This window comes from Rhodnius prolixus, unplaced genomic scaffold (assembly GCF_049639745.1).
Source record: "Rhodnius prolixus isolate KJV_2025 unplaced genomic scaffold, Rpr scaffold_3, whole genome shotgun sequence".
Taxonomy (NCBI): Eukaryota; Metazoa; Arthropoda; class Insecta; order Hemiptera; family Reduviidae; genus Rhodnius; species Rhodnius prolixus.
This window is the reverse complement of record NW_027411603.1, coordinates 37,146,089-37,166,956: the sequence shown is the minus strand read 5'-3', so window position 1 is coordinate 37,166,956 and position 20,868 is coordinate 37,146,089. Positions and strand designations below refer to the sequence as shown.

Here is a 20,868-nt window from a genome sequence, read left to right as displayed (position 1 = left end):
TTAGTCCCTCAAAAATTTTTCCTACTTTTTCTCTAAACTTCTTAGTCACATTATATACGCTTAGATCTAGAACTTTTATTTGTAAGTTCGTTTTAGGGCATTTCTGAGGGGATGAACTTCACTTTAAACTGTCATTTCAGGGTAACTATAAAATATGAATTATGTGAGTCTTTAAAATGAGTAAGTTAAGAATTGTAGCGACAAAAAGATTAACTTTATTTTCAGTGATTCTAAACATTCAGTTTATTTATTATATCTTATTGAGAAATTTTTAAAATATTTACTTTATCAATTACTCATCTCTTAAAAATCTCCTTTAAAAAAATATGACACCTAATGATTTCACACTTCAATGCAAATCATGGAACCCACAGCATCAATTTAGATTTTATTCTTGCTCAGCTAATTACTTTATAAAAAAAGCTTTGTAAACAAAGTTCAATAATATAGAACGAAACCAATTACGTTGGCTTATTAAGGTCATTAGGAAGCGCTAAGGCTAACAATAGAAAGAAATGTGACGTAATCATTTTCATGAAACACGTATTCAGTTGTAGTTACTACACATTGTAATGTACGCTACAAATTACATGTCGCTCAGTAAAAGATCGTCTCTCATGTAATCTAGATAAAAGGCCACCTGCTGTAGCCACATTTTGTTGACAAGATCAACTAACATAAGAATAATGTGAGCTCTTCTTGTGAAAATGCAACTAACAGGCTTCTTATTATTGAAACTAAAATACTGTTCTGTTAAATCTTAAAATTGAGTTAAAAATATTCCTCGAAATTCATAGTTTCAAGTCCTTGTTGTAATCTAAAATGTGATTAATCATATTTGGCTAAATTCCATAAAAAAGACGTTAATCTTTTCAGGAATAGATTTTTTTTTTGCAATTATTCGAAACGTCTATGATTTTTTTTTTTTTAAATCACTTTTATAAGCATTTCGCAATGTAAATATGAGAGTGGCCGAATTACTTTCCTGCAAAAGAGCCTTCGTTTCTAAGGCTACCAGTGCCTGCCTAGTTTTTCACTCCAACCAAAAGCTATCGACTCCTATAAGACTTCTACCGAAGTAGATTCGAATGTGGTCGAAAATAGGAGCAATCTAGTCGAATTTCGACGTCCAAATAAATCTTTTGAGGTCCCCTGTAAACCACAAAATATTTTTGGAACATAATCTCGCACGAGTGTGAACAGAATATCTCAAAAAATTAAAGTACGCAGAGTGCAGTAAGTTCTATTTTCTGTTTTTGTTATTATTAGAATTGTGAACTCCAAAAGAATTTAATTTTGTTACTATTGTATCAAAAGTACAACTTGGTAATAGGCTTTAAATTGTATCGTTCCAATAAAAGGTATCTTTTTCATCAAAGAAACCATTTGATATTCCCTCCGAGCAATGTTTATTAGTGAATAAATTCGCTATTTTTAACCTTGTGCTAAAAATCAAGTTCCATTGAGAGCAGAGTGTTTATAATGGCAGCTTGAATTTGTTAAGTTAATGCTTACAGAAGTTACGCAAACTAGAGCTTGGGTGCTCTCAAGATGGTTCCACTATGAGTGTCATGCAGCTGTTGAAGTTAAACGTTGAATATGTATAAAAAGTATTCCTTCTATACGCTCTGTCCTCAAATATTTAATTACTTCGAGAGATAGTTTAAATTATCCTGGCCGAGAACACCTTTAATTCTCAAAACTTCCCCGAAAAATTTGATGTTCTGAATTTTTAGTTTGTATGAAGTCGCTATTTCTATGATTTTTCTTGAAATAAGAATGTTTATAGCAGCCCATTTCTACATTCCTTTCGACGTCTTCAAAACAAAGTTAACTATATTGAGATCAGTTAGACTAAAAGGCTAGCGATTTTTAATTTATCAAAATCTTTCAGAAACAGTAAGATGAAGAATAAAAATGCTGCTAATCAAACAAACCTTCATTTCATTCCGGGTCTCAAATCGAGGTGTAATTCAAAATTAAAACTTTGAATGGACTTCCGTTAAAAGCCTAAGATGTGAATTCCGAGAATGTTCCAAAATTGCAAAATACTTTTTTATTAATGCCCCTTTTTTTTATACATTAAAAATAAGCTCCAGAAACTAAACCAAACAATTTTTGGGCTTTCAGATCTTTTACTATTTCTGATGATAACTCAATTTAGGTAATTTTGTTTTATCACGGTAGTAAAAGAAATTGTTAATATAGATATGTGTTTGATGGAAGCACATATTTGTTTTATGAAACTTATGTATCCTCTAAATAATTTTGAAATTAGAACACTTGCCATATAAAACCTTGGCATTAATGTTTAAACATAAAATTAAAAAATGTATAAATATCTGATATTTTTAATATTTCACTTATAATTAAATAAAACGGCTCTTTATACTCAGCGAGTTCTACCAATAGTTGGTGATGTCCTAATGAAACAATTTACCTTGAAAAAAAGAAATCCAAACTATAAAAAGAAGTCAGAATGTAAAGCGGTTTAAATACAGTACAAGATGAGATAGAAAAGTCGTGATGATGCTGAAATAAGGGAGGCTGATGATGGTACAGTGAAAGTGCCCGCAACTTTGTTACTTGAGTGGGAGTTAGTTAGCTACCTGAAACCTCCCTCACTACATAACTATATATACAGAGGAGGGCTGTAAAATTGTCAGTTCGTGTTCCTCTTTTAGGACTAACATCATCTTCATCCCTCTTCATAAAATATTTCCATCCAAGACAGAAAGGTAAGTGTGTCTGATAAGAACACGGCAAGGATGTAATATACGCTGACTTCCTGGATATAACATAGAATCTCTTAGGTGCGTATCTTAATCCTCCATTTATACAAACAAAACATTGTAAATAACTTAGTTTTAGTTTCTCTTTTTAATTATTTCCTCCAGTAATAATAATAATTGCAAGTTGAATCTCAGTTTTCGGTCAAAAAATATTTTATATTTTTCGGTATCAAAAAGTTCAACAAATTAAATGAAAATCTTTATTGCGAAATGATAGACGAAAATTTGATCAAAAAAACTAAGTCCAAAGTCTAGCCTTCTTGCGGAAATGAACTTAAAAACTTGTGCTAACTTGATAAGGAAACGCAAACAATATTTAAAATCTTAATCTTAATGTATTGCACTTCTCCACATAAGGCAATGAAAATATCGTCACTGTGTTTTATTATAGTACAATAATCAAAAACAAGCTTTATAAAATCATTCTAGGACGTTATTATCCGCACTGCAACCTTTCATTTTCTATTTTGCATCCTTACTGGGTCTCTGGAATGTCTTTATAGTCCAAGGTATCAAAGAAATCAATGAGTGTTCCTGGGAGATCATCCTCCAACACCTGCCAACTTCCCAAATGTCTAACTCTTCGTTGGATAGTGGCATTGCAATCAGTCAGGAGATTTATTGGAGCTTTCTCCATCTGCCCACAGAGTCTGGAGTTGCCATCTTGTGCTAGACCTCAAATCACCATCATGTGCTCTCTCAGACGGCAATGCCTCGTGTGGAAACCCATTAGCTAGCGGAATTTAAACAATCCATACGATAAGAACTGTTCCCTTATTTCAACTTTTTTCCCCTTCATTTATTAGTGGGCTAATTGACATTAGTTCATTTATTATGCACTTAACAAAGACAATACTGCATTCAGTATTTGATTTGTATCACCTAAAGGTGAATTTCCATACTGACGTTGCTTTCAGAAATATTGATTTCTGAGAGAGTTGATTCAAACAAAACTATGGAATTTGACTTTCTTTTACACTGCTTCTACCAATAGGGCCAATGCTAGATTGTACATGTTGGATCGATCTATAATGGAAAAAAGAAAAAAATTTCCTCTTACTGTAAGTAAAATTTACGAATTTTATCTTTTATAGAAAAAGAGAAAAAAAATTGTCAAAGTTGGGTGTTTTTCAACGTTACGCTTTTTCGTGCAGTTTTTGACGATCAACCCTTGTACAACTATCCTACCGGACAGTTTTAATTATTCAAAAAGTCCTCAGGTTTTTTATTTTGAATTTTTCACTAGAAATATCCGGTTTGAAGTCAGCTGAGTCCAAATAACTGGTTACAAATTAGCTAGTGAGAGTCAGTACAGCATAACTCGGAATCTGAAAATCGCACTAATTATAAATTGGATGTTCCCAATGAGAGACATCAGGAAATGAGCTTCTGCATAAAATACACCTAACGGAAGTGCTACTTTTCTGTACCCTCACAAAATGGGCAGAACAAGTTTTCGTAGGTTTTGAAAAAAATAAAATGAAAAGTACCATTTTTATGCAAACATTACTCGGCTTTGCCTTTCCTAGGAGGAAAGACTTCCAAAATGCAAATAAAACGTAAAATTATTAGTTATATTAAATCAGACAGATAGGTAGCATTTAAATTTAGGCCAAATCTTGAGGAAACTAATACTTTTCAAATACATTTAATCAAACAGAAAAAAAATTATGTTTGTTCTTGTTTATTTATGAACTAGCTCTCCCAATCAGATATTAGTTTAAGTTCGCGTGACAAACTACTAATCTGTTCAAAGTTAACAAGTATTCTTACAATAATAATAATAATATCTCAATAATGAGGTCTCCTCTTGGTAGTGTTGATCAAACTGCGGTTATACCATTAATACTTCGAAATTCTTTTAAATACCAAAGGATATTGGCAATGACATTGACATCTGTACCTCTTACCGTACCCCTGAGATCTCTACATCAGCAGATTTGCCCTACCCCCAAGAAACGGAAGTCTTGGATTAGTCAATGACTGAACCACAAAATTAAATCATCTGATAAATTCTTCATTAAAGCGAACAGTAGAAATGAAAGAAAGCGGTCTTATTCAGGGTGATCCATTTAAAACGCACCAATCGCTAATAACTTTTTAGGAAAGCGGAATTCCGGAAAAACCCACTAAGCAAACTATATGTTGTTTTTTTTGGTCTAGTTTTCAAATTTTTCATTCCCGATGCTGTATCTTTATTTTTGACGGAGTTACGGCCTAAAACCTGTTCGGGGTTTTATAAGGACCACTGGTTTTGACAATGATTATGAAAACTACATAAAAAATCATGAATAATGACGTTGACCCCGTTTCGATATCCCTAATATTTGTCGAAATATTTAAGATCACAGTTACAATTTTATCTATTCGTGATCAGTTTTCAATATTAATTTTCCACCAGAAATACACGTTTAGAGTGGTCCTCTGTCTGTAAAAAATGTTATTTGAGACGCTAAGAACAAAAATAATAATAATTGAAGATTTTAAAGGATGTAGTGTAATGTAATGGTTGTGGGTGAATCAGAATAAATTTGTTTTATCATCAAATAAAAACAACCATCACATCATTTTAATGTACTCCGTATCCAAGACTTCTTGAACTATGATTGCGGTAAGAATATCTTGCCAGGGCCATGGTCTAGTAATCAAGAGCGTGGCTTTGTAAGTGGGAGATTCCCAGTTTGAATCCCGCATTTTATTAAAAAAGGTATTATGATGTATTAAGTATTATGAATGACTGCATACACGGGATTCGAACCAGGGATCTCCCACTTACAAAGCCACGCTCTTGACCACTAGACCAACACCCTAGCGAGATATTCTTAATAACTCTTGCTAATTCCAAGTACTTGTACATCAGACAACTTACCAAGACCAATGTGTATTGTGACGATTAATAGTGTACTTTGTTAATTTACTGGGATACCCCCGAGGGTGGCCAAGAACCCTGAAGAATGTGGTCAGTCTAAGAGTTTGGTGAATACTTTGGTTTGGTTCTTTTGCAAATTAAAATGAAAAATCACTTCAAAATCAAAATCTTACAAAATCTTGGAACGTTATTTTACGCTTTACGTTATTTTTAACAAAATATTCATCAGAATCATTTTTAGTTTTATGCTTAGGCAATAATTATTAATCTATGGCAAGAGCTTTTAATTGAACTTTTCAATGTAAAGTACAAACTAATAATAATAATATTTATGTGAGAAAAGAAAATAGGCGCTAATGGCCACAGACGTCGTTGCGCCGGAAAATAATAATAATAATAATAATAAAAATCAAAATATATTAAATTTAGTCAGGACGTAGTAAACTAATAAATTTAAAGAAAATAACGTATTTTTTGGGTGTGCGTAGAACTTAAAAAAAAGTAATTTCATTATGTAACCAATGGTAATAAGAAATAAACAATAAAATAAATAAATAGAAACAGCTGAGTTGTTACTGTCTTTAATAAATATTACATAAATACTGATAGTTATTGATTGAACAGAGTAATGATAGTTCCCATTTGTACGGAATTAGTTTGTGTCCAGTATTCTGGATCTCTGTAATACTAATTGATTCATGCGATTCCATCTAAGGAACTAAAACTCCAGGCTTTATAACCAGTTACCAAATTAGATTAGATGAATTTAATGTAAATTCCAGTTATTGATTATTAAGAAAATAATACAAAGTCAACACAGGGAATCAAATTTGTACCACAATCCCACAATTATATCGTGGCTCTTCAGTTAATGTTGGATGCATTAGTTACGAGAATTTTATTGATTATTAGTTATACAGCTGATATATCCAGTTATTATATCATTAAAGTACTTTCATTGATCTTTCAAATAATAAAAATCTTCAATAACAACCAACATTACTTGCAGATACAATACTCTAGGTTCTATCTAATACAGTTTTTCTAAACAACAAATTGTAAAACATTATATTTAGATTACTTAATTATACAGATTATAAAACTCATATTAAACTGAATTGACACTTCAGGGCGAAGCTACCCTTATCTATTCTTAAAACGCTAATATAAATTTGGTTAGAAAAATCATTCAAATGAATTATTAAAAATTGAAAAATAAATTTTGTTCAGTTATTTGATTAAAGTAATTTCCAGTGTAGGCTAAATGGCAAATAATGAGAATTAATGAATCGAATTCTCAATTAATAAAGTTCTTGGTCCCTAAATAATGAAAAATCTATTTAACAAACATTTTGTTGCTCTTTAACTACAGATTAAAATTGTGTAAAACAATTAAATATATACTTAGAAACAATTTTGGGTGTTGTCTAGATTAAGGTAGAAATAATATAAATACTCCAATTTTTTACTTGTACAGAGAAGTAATTGCCAAACGTAGTCTTTCAAATTTGACATTTTAGGCATTTCTGAACAAGTTTAAGATGCAGAAGTATCAAATTAATCGCAAAGTAACCTGAGGACATGATGCCCTGACATACAGAATGCCTACGACCTTCGGCCGTTTCAAAGAATTTGATTTGATTTAGGTCCTGCGGCTAGACACTCATCCAATTGTCCAGGACGGCAGGAGGTTATTATGTCTCATTCACTTTCGTCATCGTCCATGTATGAAAAATGTCGCACTAGTTACAGGTTTAAACTGTAGTTTTAAGAACACCTGCGTCCTATGTTCTTATAGTTATTGGGACGTATAGTGCAAGGTGAAATTTTTTGTTTTAAATAACTCCCATTTTCTTGAATATGATTTATCCAACGTTTTCCAAATAAAAAAGATTCCTTCCTTGAAATGCGATTCTGGAAGGTGCAAAAAATACTAAGATGCTAACAAAAACAAACAACTCTGCGAATGTCTTTAATTAATGCAGAAAGTTATACTGTCATTCCCCTCGTCATCAGGGCGATATTCCAACAATGCGGACTCCATCTATCGGTTTTGCTAGTGCAAAATAACTAATGAAACCGTTCTCCTGATCGAACAACAGGTGAGAAGCCGTCTCCTCCTCTTCCTGACACAGTCTGCTCAGCGGTTCCGAGCTAATAAGCCCCACCTTGCGGAGATGCTTCCTGAACCTACCATGCCCCGTGAATAGGTCTGTAATCAGAGTAATCTGATTTCTACCCAAGCTCAGAGTCTCTTTGGCTCTTTGCTTACACAGGCAAGGCAAACAATAGTCTTGCTGTGTTTAACCCCAGGACACATCACCCAGCTCTTCACGTCTCCCTCCAAATCCAATCTCTAAGAGCCGCACGAGCCGATCCCTTGATAATCCCCAGGACAGACTCCGGGCCAATGAAGGAGTGTTAGCTCCATTCCTAGCCAGTCGATCAGCTCAGAATTGACTAACAACAGAGAAAATAATAAGTTTTTCCTATAGTGAAGGGATTAGCATTTACTGAATTCTGACATGGAGGTCCCGGATGATGGCCCTCTGATTTTCTCTTCCTATGAGCTTCTTACAGCTCATTGTCTGCTAATAATACTGTGTAGCGACAGAAAACTGTCCGCAAGTGAACTGAGAAAAAAAACCTCCGGCCGCCAATGACCTTAGAGGTTGATGCGCCTTATATTTAAAAAATAAAAGTAAACCGCGTTGTGCATGAATAGAAAGAAACATAACTAATAGCATGAAAGAACATTTAATTAAATGAAATTATTAATTCACGGTGGCTAACAACAAATTTCCATCACAACTGGATAGTAAAATAAAAAAAAACCAATACATTCACCTGGAATTGGTTGTAAACAATAATCCCTTTATGACTAAACTATATAAGATTAATCATTTCATACTATGATGACTCGTTGTGTTTGCTTTGTCTAATTCAATCTGAACTTTTTTTTTATAGTAACTAATGAAATATGAATTAATTAATACTCTTACTAAAATAAGACTATTAAATATTAAACAATACACCGTAAGGTATCCTAATACTATAGTGTATCAAACTTACTGACCATGCTCATCTAAAGCAAGGACACTCCTCATTTTTTTTTTGTTAATTATTATTACAAAACACAGGTGTTTGTTCCTATCTATATTCTCATCCATCAGACAATTACTTTTGTACACTCAGTGTTCTACAGTAGTGTGCGAAGTAAGAATTTTAGTGCATTGGTCCAAACAAAATTTTTGATTTTTATTCTATTTTGTAAATGTTACAAATAAGTATAGGATATGTATTTATATTATTTAAATTCCAATATCTATAATAGAACAAATGCTTTCTACATTCTGCAACAATGCTACACTCCCTCGCTTCAAATTGTCATCAATCTTGCTGAAGTTTCCTGACAAACTGAGGAAGAGCCTTTTTTAAGGATGTACTAACCTCAGGAATAGCAGTACAATGGTAAACGATATAAAAATATTTTTCCATACAAACAATAAAGGTGGCAATTATTCAGTGAAAAACACATATTAAGATTATACTATTAAACACAGGTGCAGACCAGAAGGGCCTAACCTAAAGAAAAACAGTAAAAATGAAGTTTTTTTATTACACTTTGAAGAAAATAAAGTAAGAAGAATATTTACTAAGCTTTATATTATGTAATTTTAATAAGCTTCTCGAGTTCTTCAGCGAAGATAACAACAATAAAGTAAAGAGAATTACGTAAAGATATTTTTGTATTGAAGTAGTCAGTGATGTCTGCATAAATTTCCACCCAAACAATGTAAATTATAGTGTTCATATAGAAATATGTATTATCAGAAATTAGAAATTTATTTCTGAATTTAACCTTTCCTTTTTTGAACTACCAATGGCGCAATCAGACTTTTTGTTAGAATTTGTATTGTCACTCTGAAGATCTGTTCAAACAAGACTGAATGATGTTTTCTTGATTCGTGTGCTAAATATTGAAAATTAAAATTAATTGCACTTCTTTTTGACCGATTAGTACTATTGGTGGGCTTGGATTTTATTTAAGGATGTATGAAAAATTCGAAACGGTAATACCATGAGTGCTGATCATTTTACCAGTAATTTAGAGTAAATTAAACGACTTGCTTGCCCCTATTATAATTGCCGGAGTACGCAAAGAGCATGAGTGGATTTATCTGAAAGGAAACAAGGCAAGAGATAATAATATATTCAAACAAAATTATAGCAAGAATGGTACTTAATAATAATTTTAGAGCACTCAGTTAAGCTAGTAAATTTATAAATAAGTAAATTATTAAATAAGTATAATAATTTGTAAGTAAATTTATAATATACTGACTGGTTAAAATCTTGAAATAGTGCTAAATGACAGAAAGCGCTCTCTGAAAAAAAAAATAAGAATTACTTATATTATGAAATTAAGGGCTCATCGCTCCAGAATTTTGGTGATGGTACTTTATTAATAAATAAACTACAATCTGCTACGCTGAGTATTTTTTAATACTCTTATACCTCTACGTTTCGACTAACATTGTTCACGTTCCCTTGTTTTTCTTATTATTTCGCCAAATTCATACTTTTTAAATTAAAAGAGTATTTCCCTCGAACTACAAGCTCCCATTCAGAAAGTCAAAGTCACTTTGTTGGATGAAAATAAGTGGAACCAATGGAATTAAGTCTTATTGTAAGACCATTCTTATTATAATCGTGCTAAATCATCATGCAAAATCTGTAACCCTTAAGGTAGGGCCTGAAGTCGGAGGGGGAAACCATTTAATTTTCTTTTCTCTTCACTACTGAGGCAGAACTTCCTTTTTAAATTCAGCCTACTTAATTGATAAACTGAAAGAGAACAATTAAAACAAGTAAATGATGTTCAGTAAATGATTTAAATTATGTTTTCAGTTTTAAAATGCATAATTCTTAGCTAATTATTATTGTATAGTCGCCTAATTGGTCAGGATTAGAATTGGTCTAAGGTATAATCAGTAGTAACCATTTTCTTTTTTTTACCTTCCTTTAAAAAGAAACTAGTTTATTACTAGTTAGTTAATTATTAGAATAATGGGACTTCTGAAAGGTTAGATTGTTTCCATAGGCCAGGTAGTTACTGTAACCAAGATCCATCTACCATCTATGTGGTACTCTCTAGTAAAGCACCTCCATCTGTCCTGTCTGATTCAAATTGGATTTAGGAGTCTGGAAAGCTATTCCTAGGTGAAGTATAAAGGCATGCATTAAAAAAAAACAAAAAAAAAAACATAAAAACCCTTCACAATGACACATCTCATGCAAGATGTATCCACTTCTTCTTGCCAAAAACTATACGGGGTATCCGCTGTAAAGCGGATGAGATAAATGTTTTTCTTCAGTTTACAATAACAAGTCAAAAAGTCGATGAATATCCAACAGACCACCAGGTTTTGTTGTAGTTATAGTGTAGTAAGTTAAGGCGAATGGCTAATATGTAATAAAGTTTTCCGAACCTTTAGCCAGGTTTCCTCAAAACACTCCTGAAACTTATATTGTGCAGTGAAGTTATCGAACAAAATGTTCTGACTTCGAGCTTCCAACCTTTTTTATATGGATTAAACGTTCAGCAAATTAACGAAGCAGTATATAGGAGCTATTCTACCGGACAGAAAAAAAAAAAAGTTCTAATCTTCAGTTCCATGTAAATTTTTAATTTATTTCCATAAGCAGTATCGTATGCATTTCTGTCAGGAAAATAAAAAATGTTATTTATTTTAAATATCTCTATTCAATTAAAATTTACTGGTAGTTCTTCTACAGTAAGTATTTCTTTAATACCAACTAGAGGTCTGGTACATAACTCTAAAATATCTTATTTAACAATAGTTAAATTGTTAAAACATAACAAACATCTCATACACTAAAACAATTCTCAGACATAAAACTGTTTTTTTTGTTGCCAAACACAGAAAACACTTTCCTTAAACTTAACCAACCTAGATAATAACTTTAACCTCTTAGTTATGTAACAAAATAAAGAACATAAAAGGTACACCTTTAATACTGGGAAGTAACTACTTACAATTGATAGATGACAGCAACAATTAGTTACATTAAATTGTTTAGATTAAATCAATATTTTTTTGAACAAATAATTACTTTTTTTTACTTAATATGCCCAGTTTTTTTCTTTCTTTTTCACTTTACATGCTCATTTATTAATGCAAGAGAAAACCTACATAGATTTGGAGCAATTAAGAAAACGTAACGCTCACAAACAAGGCAATAACAAGCTAATGCTAGCCTTGGAAACAGCACAGGATATGAAGAGGTGTAAGCGAAACCTGCATGGATAGATAGATCCAAAAGGTTTTCTGTCCAATCTGCTCTTAGTTGGGCACGTTTGTCTTTATCTATAGCGAAGGACTAAGAAATCCTTCTATCGTTTAACGGATAAGATTAAGCCATCAGGTCTCAAATTCAAATTCACTGAGAACCTAGAACTTAAGAACTGGATGCAATCCCCTACCAGCGACAAATTGCTTACACTCTAACTCAGTAAATACTGTTAGGATCTCCTTGGAAAGAAATGTAAGCCAAATAAGAAGCTTCAAACACCTTTTCAAGCACCAACATTCCTCAGTTCTAGGCCATAACATGGGTATCCTTATTATTAATTAATTTTTTTGCGTCTATTGTGTATCTAATCTTAATTTTTATTTTGTGCATTTATGAAAATATACATCACAAACCAATAAAAATGCTGAAAAGTCAAACTAGAGATGATGCCTAGGGTCAAAAATGGCTCAGCTACCCTTCAAGGGAAATACCGCTCTTTCCTATCTTCCCTTTAGCCCTAATTTTATCTGAAAACGTTCAGGCATTTTATTTTTGCAGATCAGCTGGGCAATTAGACGGTCAGAAGCCATTTTTTCTTACCATTAGCGGGCAAAATCTTGAAAGAGATCTATAACAAGAAAGCAGAAGCTAAGAAAGCACCGAGCTAAAAGTAAGTAACTTTAAAAGATTATTATCAAAAAATAATTTCAATCAGACTAACAAAAAAAACTGGTACATATCTTAATAAAGAGTTTTGCTTAATAATAGCTGAACGATTCATTCATCCATCTTATCTTGATAAACCAAAAAGCAATGATTTAGAAACATTTCCGGCAATGCAATATATTGCAGTTTTAATACTGATTATAATACCCGATAAATCTTTTTGTAAACAATCGGACATTTGGTTGCCATAACCAAACTGTTACAGTTGAGTTATTTCTAAAAATTCGACTCAATCACAAAACTTTCTCTTTCTTTCGCAGTAAGAGAAAGTGAGAAGTGATGTTTACCTCGCTGAATTCCTGGTTGCCCTGGATAAGAGTTATCCAAAATTGCGATTATAACATTATTTTTGTGTAACACAACGTGGAATAGTGCTTTTTGACCTTCAAGATCTATTGTGCTACATTGCTGGTGCAGTGGAAGCTCTACAGCACACATTCCAAGGCGAGATATCCTAGGAATCTCAGAACGAGTGTGTTCTAGAGGAATGTTATTTTTCATATATTTAATAAAATGTTTTCATTATAATTTTAGAGTAATGTTTTGTTGTGTCTTAGTTGCAGCATTTTTGTGTATGGTTTGGTTAAGTAAGTAAACTAATAATTTCATATTTTAGATTCTCTAATTACAATGGAAGGACTGCCAATCTTAATATGTAAGTACTCAATTATTTATTAAATCATTTAAAAATTATAGAAGAAATCAAATTATCACTATTCTGTTTAGTGTGCCAAAACAGAAACACTAATATGAGATAAGATGGTGAGATAAAAGAAGTGACGTAAGAATTGGACATTTGGTAACCATACCGAATCATAATTAAAACAAACACAATAGTGGGATTCTTTCTCTAAGATTCCTTCTAGAATATTTATGAAAACGAAATCTATCCAACGCTCCCATGTTAATTTCTCAAGTTTATAGTATTGTTTTGTTAAATATTATGTTTATACAATAATAAACACAACCTCTCTATATTGAAAATCCAAGATTTATAAAGGATCTTCAAGATAAATATCCTTCACATTTCTTGCTTAACAGAACTGCTGTCCTAACTAGAGATAATATTCTTGAGCTTTTCTAAAACAAAATTTAGTACTTCACTATTTTTACTTCTGTTTCTAGACTCCATTTTTGTTTTGATTTCTTGCACTAGTTTCATTACACCTACAAAAAATATATTAAAAATTGATATTATTTTTGTTACTAATACTAAATACTGTTATAGGTGCACTGTCATTGCTAAATCCGACATCGGTAAGGTATCTTTCATAAACAAAACATTTTAGCAATCACAATAAAAGGATCATATTAATTTGCTATAACTCTTCTGTTCCTAGGCCCAGAATGGTTATACCTATCAGAGGCCTGAAAAGCCTCTGACATCTGGACTAAGTACAGGTGCACCATCGTTATCAACACCATCAGGATTTAAACCACCAACAGGAGAATTTCAACAACCTAGCCTTACAACAACAAAGCCTGGATCGCCATTACCTTCAGGTCCTAATAATGGACAACAAACGCCTTCTAGTCAAGATTATAGCCAACAACCGCTGGGTCCCAGTCGCCCGAATTACGAGGCTGGGCCATCTGGGTCAAGTCGTCCCAGTTATGGACAGCAGCCTGCAGGTCCTAGTCGACCAGATTTTAACCAACAACCTTCTGGTGCAAGCCAAGCTGAATTTCTTGGCCAACAGCCTTCTGGAATCGGGCAAGAAGAATATGCTGGAACTGGACCAAGTTATCAAGGGCAGCAAGCTACCAGGCCAGACCAAAATGGCTATCCATCAGGTAGGCCTTCTGGTCCAGCGTTTTCTACACCAGGGCAATCGCTGCGGCCATCCGATCGACCAGGCAGGCCTCAAGTTCCGTCGACCTCTAGGCCAGCTGGTCCAGGTACATCTTATCCCGGGCAAGGAAGTGAACAACGACCTCCTTCCCTTCAAGGTCAAAGTGGGCCAGCATACCAAGAGCATCCCACTGGTCTCGTCCAAGGTGGCTATCCTACTGGAAGACCTTCTGGTCCATCTGGGCCTCAAGGTCCTTCCTCTTCCTATCCTGGAGTAAGTGGACCCTCTTCTACTTTCCCTGGGCAATCAGGGCCTCAGGGACCTTCTGCTTCTTATCCTGGACAAACAGGACCTCAGGGGCCTTCTGCTTCTTATCCTGGACAAACAGGACCTCAGGGACCTTCTGCTTCTTATCCTGGACAAACAGGGCCTCAGGGACCTTCTGCTTCTTATCCTGGACAAACAGGGCCCCAGGGACCTTCTGCTTCTTACCCTGGACAAACAGGGCCCCAGGGACCTTCTGCTTCTTACCCTGGTCAAAGTGGGCCTCAGGGACTTTCTGCTTCTTATCCTGGACAAACAGGACCTCAGGGACCTTCTGCTTCTTATCCTGGACAAACAGGGCCTCAGGGACCTTCTGCTTCTTATCCTGGACAAACAGGGCCCCAGGGACTTTCTGCTTCTTACCCTGGACAAACAGGGCCCCAGGGACCTTCTGCTTCTTACCCTGGTCAAAGTGGGCCTCAGGGACCTACTTCTTCCTTTCCTGGATTTACTGGACCTCAAGGTCCTCAGATGCCTTCAGCATCTTTCCCTGGCCAAATTGAATCTGGTTTACAAGGACAAGGAGTCTCTGGGCAAAGACCCTCACCCACTTCTCCAGATCAAATTGGAACTTTAGGAGGACAAACCCCTGGTTCATTTGTCGCTGGAGGTCAGGGTTTCCCTGGTGGTCCAAGCTCATTTGACGATGGAAATTATGACGAAGGAGATTATTCTGCTATTCCAGGTGAACCTGGAAAGGATTATCCAATCTATTCTGAAATTCCAGAAACATCTTTCAGATGTGATCAACAACAATTTCCAGGTTACTACGCAGATGTTGAAGCTCAATGTCAAGTATTCCATATTTGTGCTAATAACAGAACCTACGACTTCCTATGCCCTAATGGAACTATTTTTCACCAAGAATACTTTGTCTGCGTTTGGTGGAATCAATTTGATTGTAATAGTGCACCAAGCTTGTACGGATTAAACGAAAATTTATACGATTACACAATAATGGGTAGTTCTGGATCTGGCTTTATTCCAGGTCAAGGTTCCACACCTGGAATAAGTGGTTTTGGGCCTCAGGCACCATCAGTAACATTCAGACCTGGACAGCAAGGACCGTCGGGAACATTCGACGGAACTATTGGGCCTTCTCAAGGACCAACTAGCAGTGGAGGAGCAACGTCTGGCCCACAAGGCCCAACTACTTCTCTTGGTACTAGCCCGGGCTTTCAAGGGCCTCAGTTTGTTGGTTTAGAGTCTCAAGGTCCTTCTACATTTGGTGGCTCAAACTTACCGCAAGGCCCCTCGACAGTTTTTGCTGACACACCTAGCGCTCAAGGTTCGCAACCATCATCTTATCCAACTGCACAAAGTTCTCAAGTTCCTGGAAGTCAATATCCTGGGCAATCTGCCCAACCTATATCTGGAACTTCATATCCAGGTCAGCAAGGTCCATCTGCTTCCTACCCTGGAGCGACAGGGCCACAAAGACCGGGCTTTTCACCAAGTCAGTCAGGAAGTCAAAAACCAGATTTAGGCCAAATTGGATCTCAGGGACCTTCATTTACAGGAACGCCCGGGGCCTATCCTGGTTCTACAGCGCCAGATGGTTCATCTGTACAATATCCAAGTCAAAGTGGGCAACAAAGACCAACAGGGCCTGCAAGGCCTGGAGCGACCATCCAATCAGATATCCCTCAGGGAAGTCCTGGAGTAAAACCAAATCGTGAATATCTTCCTCCATATAAGAGATAGTTTTATATTTAAAAAAAAGTTACGAAGGGCAGGAAAAATAAACGAAAGACCAGTTCTTTGCTATTTTCACAAAAATTGAATTATCAAATGAATAGTGTTTAACACTAATGAACAGCCATTAATTAACTGCCAATAATTAAACTGTACCAATGCTATTATTTATATAGATGTTATGTTTTATTTTAAGGAATTAGCTTTAATTTTCTATTCCGTTTATACAGATGATGCCATAGAAAAAAGTGGTGATTTTTTTTTACAATAAACGTTTTTATATACTTTTTTCGTCAGAACTTAGAGTACAGATTTTCTTTCTTATTTTATATCAAAATTTGAAAAGGTATTTTCTATAAGTTCACTAGTTCTAATCAACAATCGAGCATCTAATCAGACATTTTTCACGGTAGGAGAAAGTTCAAATAAAAACAGAATTGGTTAGAAGTTTGTGTAGCTCAACCTTTCAGAGGCTCAGGGCCAGTATTTGTGCAAAAAGTTGTCTAAAGTGTTAAAAATAAGGGCCGCATTACCCCGACCTTTTATGTCCTATTCCTCCATAAGCTTATTTCTCATAAGATAATTTATTATTCAAATAATTATTTATATTTCTTTTTTCTTTTTATTTTACATGATAAATTACAAACTAATCCTAGATATAACAATAACAAAATAGTTCTAAAAATAAAACACATAAAAACTTCAATTTTTAAATCTGGCAAGAAAACATAAATTTTTTATAAAACTTGAAATTTCCACATCACTTTTCATGTCTCTAGATATTTTATTGACGCCAAACAGTAAATTGTTCAAAACAGTCACTTAGTCTAAGATTGTTTCATTTCTAAACGGTCTAAGATTGTTACATACCAAATAGTCAGAGATCAATCACCTCTTCCCCCTAATTTCATCAAAAAAGTTACTAGTATGAGCACCATTAGATAAAGATGTCTTGTAAATCAACAAGGAGATTGAGAGTTACACGTGAAAGATAGCAATCAAAACAGTATTTTAATTGCAATGGCAATCCAACAAACTCAACAATGAATGGGTCAGAAAGTTAGACGTAAAGTAATTATAACTTTTTACTATATATCTCCTGATTTATATCTGACTTACTCTAATGTCTGACAGTATCGAGCGCAGAAAATGTAGCGGCAGTCTGCGGGTTTTACCCAACTGGTGTAGTTGGTTTCAATTATTGCTTGCCGACTCAAATTACTATCCATCACTATTTAATGATAACTAACAACAAAACAATAAGAAATATTAAGCGTCAAGAGTCATCAGCGGAGATCAATCTCTCAATGCTTATTTTACTTAATATAATCATCAAGTTTGTTATTGCTGGCTTCAGAGTACGGAGATTACCTTTAATTGTATTAGCAGTAAACAGAATAGTGTAGAACATTATTTTGAAATACACTAATTTGTAAACAGTTTGGTCAAGAATTTTAGAAAAAGCAATATTAGAAAAGCATGATGAAAATTGATTGGCCAGACAGTAGGATCTGTTTTTTAGTTCCAGAATAAATTTATTTCTCTAGTAGTGTACTTACAGTTCCAGTTCACTTTCCCAATCGTTTTTCCAAAGAAAATATTTAATTCATGTAGTAGAATTATGAAATCTGTACAAAAAAATCAATCAAAAATTGAAAAAAAAAACAAGAGGAATATAATAGACTATTAATAATTAAATTCTCTTATTAAAATTCTATAATATATCGCGGGTCTCAGGAGTGGTGGTCTGCCACCACTGGACAGAGACAGGCGAAGGAGTTTATTAAAGGCTATTCGCCGAGGCTGACTGCAGAATTAATCCGCCAAGGACGTGGGGCTATCAGGATGATTGTAGGTCTATTAACTGGCCACTGCAGACTCAGAAAACACATGCATCGCATGGGCCTGGCAGATGATAGCCTTTGTAGGTTCTGTCAGGAAGAGGAGGAAACAGCACTGCACGTGTTGTGCCATTGTGAGGGGCTTGTTTGGCTAAGGATGTTACTTCTCGGGGAGGAAAAACCAAGGCCTGTGAGCTTTACCCAAGAGTCGCTCTCCAGCATTAAGAGTCTAATTAAAAGGACAGGTCTGGAGGGTGAGCTTTAAAGTTAGGGGAGCCACAATAGACCCAAAGGGGTCGCAGTGGCGTAGGCCCTGAGGCCACCCAAATTTAATCTAATCTAATCTAATAATATATCGCGTTTCTCAAATAATTACATAAAATTTCCCAATTTGCCCCCATTTAAACATCTGACCAACAAAGTTAGCCATAATGTTCATATAACAGAAAGAAAAATTGAATAAAAACAGTGAGTAAATAAAAAAAAAATAACAATAATATTTATCTTATCACAAAACAATAAAATTAAACAAACATTGTAAAACTTGAGTTGCATTTATTAAATAAACTGAAGAAGTTATTATTTGTGAATTGTAATCATACTAAGTTTCTATTAAGTACAGCGAAATATAATATATGCTTATTTTTTCCTTTTCTTTGCGATAGTTTTTCTACTTTTAACTTGCTTTTCTTTCTTCTTCCTCTCCTCCTCCTCCTCTTTCTTCAGTAACCTCAATTTTTCCTCTGCAAATGCAGCCATTCTCTTAGCTACTTCCACTTTCTCATGAATAAAAGTGTCACGATCTTCGTAAGATGCTTTCATTTTTGCGTTAATACTATTCTGAAATACATATTTTTTTATTCTTGCGTTATTTTACAAGAAACAATTAATAATGCCAAGAATAAATTTTAATCTACTTAAGAAAGTAGAATTATTTTACGTTCTAAAGCTGTTTATTATTACTTAATTACAGGTTAAATAATAAAAAAATCTTTCTTTCTTCAGCATTCGAACAGGAATTAAATTCAAAATTATATTCCTTACTAATTTTACTCTTAGTAATAGGAAAAACAAAGAGAGAGTAGGTATGAAAAATAAATTTTAATATTTATTGGTTAGGTAATTGCGTAGGCATAAATTATTAAGCATTTTCAAGGGCTCATCATTAACATTCTTTGAAACTGTTACAATTATATCGAATTTCTTAAATATCTGCTTCGCTATGAATTTCTTCGTTATGAATCATTTGCGTATAATTGATGTAATAAGATATCAAACGTTTTATTCCATTTTAAAAATAATTTAAAACATTACATAAACAGTTGCTAGTGTGGACGCTAAAATCCATTTCAAACAGTTGAAATGAAACGAAACACAGATAATAATAAAATTAATAGGCTCACCAACATTTGGCCTGATTAGTCTACATAGCAAGGCTAATAACTGGCTAATTAGAAACTTTCTTGCAGGATCACCCACTAAATACCATTGCTTTTTTTTTTTAACAAAGTTGAGTCACTTTTAAACGTTGCTAAAATCTAATTGAAACTAACTCTAAAATTGGCGATGGCATTATCCATTTCTTCATTTATTTCCTTTTGTTTTGACATCAAAAAAGTTAAAGGTGATACTTCTTCCCTTTCCATTAACGAATCCTTTCCTGACTAAAAAATAAACAAAAACTATTATCAATTACAGCTTAGCTGAGAGAATAATTTTAGCTTAGTAAAAGATGTTATGACAGAAGTTAGTTAAAACGTTTTATTATTCGCAAATAACACCAGAGATAATCTCATCTTAGTATAAAACAACGTTTTCTCAAATCAATCAATGGTTTGGAGGGTATGAAATGTTCTCTACCCCATCCACAAGCATAATATGAGAATCTTGAAATAAATATGTCCTGTAAGAACCGATTTCAATTAATCTATATTACAATTGAAGCAAATACAAGGGGCAGATTTAGTGTAGTAGTTATGAGTGCGAAGTAGTAAGTAAGAGAAGTATTATGAAGAAAACTTTTAAAGTCTAGGCAACGCTTATCTTACAATCTGACTCAATACGATTTGACATCGAACAGGTCCGATAGTAAACAGTGTAGCAAAGCTACGATAAAGAAAACAAATTAACATACCAGTCTTTCTCTGCCCTCTGCTAATGCTTGATGCTGTAAAAAAAAAAAAATAAATATAACAGAAAAAAAACTCTTTTTTTTTTAATTTTAAATCGCTAAACCTAAACATTTAACAGCAGTACTAACAAGCTTTTCCTGGGTAACTTCGTCGAAAATGCATGGAAACAAATGTTCATCTTCATTTGCATACTTTTGCAAAAGTACCTCGGTAATGTTTGAATTTTCTTTAGAAGGCAGTAGGATGTACTCATCAAAAACTGGTTCATTCATAATCCCAACTGAAATGAACAAAAAAAAAAAGAAAAAGTTTTTGAATACAAAACAGAAAAAATGTAACTCTTTCCAGGGTATCGTTCACTACTTTTGACTTGTTTTT

General features: G+C 33.9%; 2 protein-coding genes across 5 annotated transcripts in view; one reads left to right on the top strand and one right to left on the bottom strand.

The window, feature by feature from the left end:
* The first annotated feature begins 2,663 nt into the window (after positions 1–2,663).
* On the top strand, positions 2,664–18,764 carry LOC141452434 (uncharacterized). Of its 2 annotated transcripts, none has more exons than XM_074124589.1 (5): positions 2,664–2,738; positions 12,538–12,649; positions 13,322–13,360; positions 13,934–13,962; positions 14,046–18,764. In XM_074124589.1, the coding sequence occupies exons 3-5, from the start codon at positions 13,336–13,338 to the stop codon at positions 16,524–16,526; spliced, it is 2,535 nt and encodes an 844-aa protein (XP_073980690.1). In that variant the 5' UTR covers positions 2,664–2,738; positions 12,538–12,649; positions 13,322–13,335; the 3' UTR covers positions 16,527–18,764. The 2 variants fall into 2 exon arrangements, with proteins under 2 accessions (XP_073980690.1, XP_073980689.1); XM_074124588.1 differs by having other exon boundaries at positions 2,670–2,813.
* Positions 18,765–18,893: 129 nt separating this feature from the next.
* The window catches only part of LOC141452432 (uncharacterized), a 32,527-nt gene continuing 30,552 nt past the window's right edge, over positions 18,894–20,868 (bottom strand). For 2 of the 3 annotated variants that reach the window (XM_074124575.1, XM_074124576.1), the window contains 4 exons: positions 20,619–20,770; positions 20,493–20,525; positions 19,912–20,022; positions 18,894–19,198 (listed from right to left, as the gene is read on the bottom strand). In XM_074124575.1, coding sequence (XP_073980676.1) covers positions 18,998–19,198; positions 19,912–20,022; positions 20,493–20,525; positions 20,619–20,770 — 497 coding nt within the window. In that variant the 3' untranslated portion in view covers positions 18,894–18,997. Of the gene's footprint in view, positions 19,199–19,911; positions 20,023–20,492; positions 20,526–20,618; positions 20,771–20,868 lie in introns of those variants that run through there. The other variant, XR_012457408.1, reaches the window with a different exon arrangement.

What these genes read in the sequence shown, in the direction of transcription:
- LOC141452434 (XM_074124589.1), top strand. Translation starts at nt 13,336, where the DNA reads ATGGAAGGACTGCCAATCTTAATAT. An exon ending in AGGACTGCCAATCTTAATAT is followed by an intron (nt 13,361 to 13,933) that starts GTAAGTACTCAA and finishes ATACTGTTATAG; the next exon opens with GTGCACTGTCATTGCTAAAT. An exon ending in CATTGCTAAATCCGACATCG is followed by an intron (nt 13,963 to 14,045) that starts GTAAGGTATCTT and finishes TTCTGTTCCTAG; the next exon opens with GCCCAGAATGGTTATACCTA.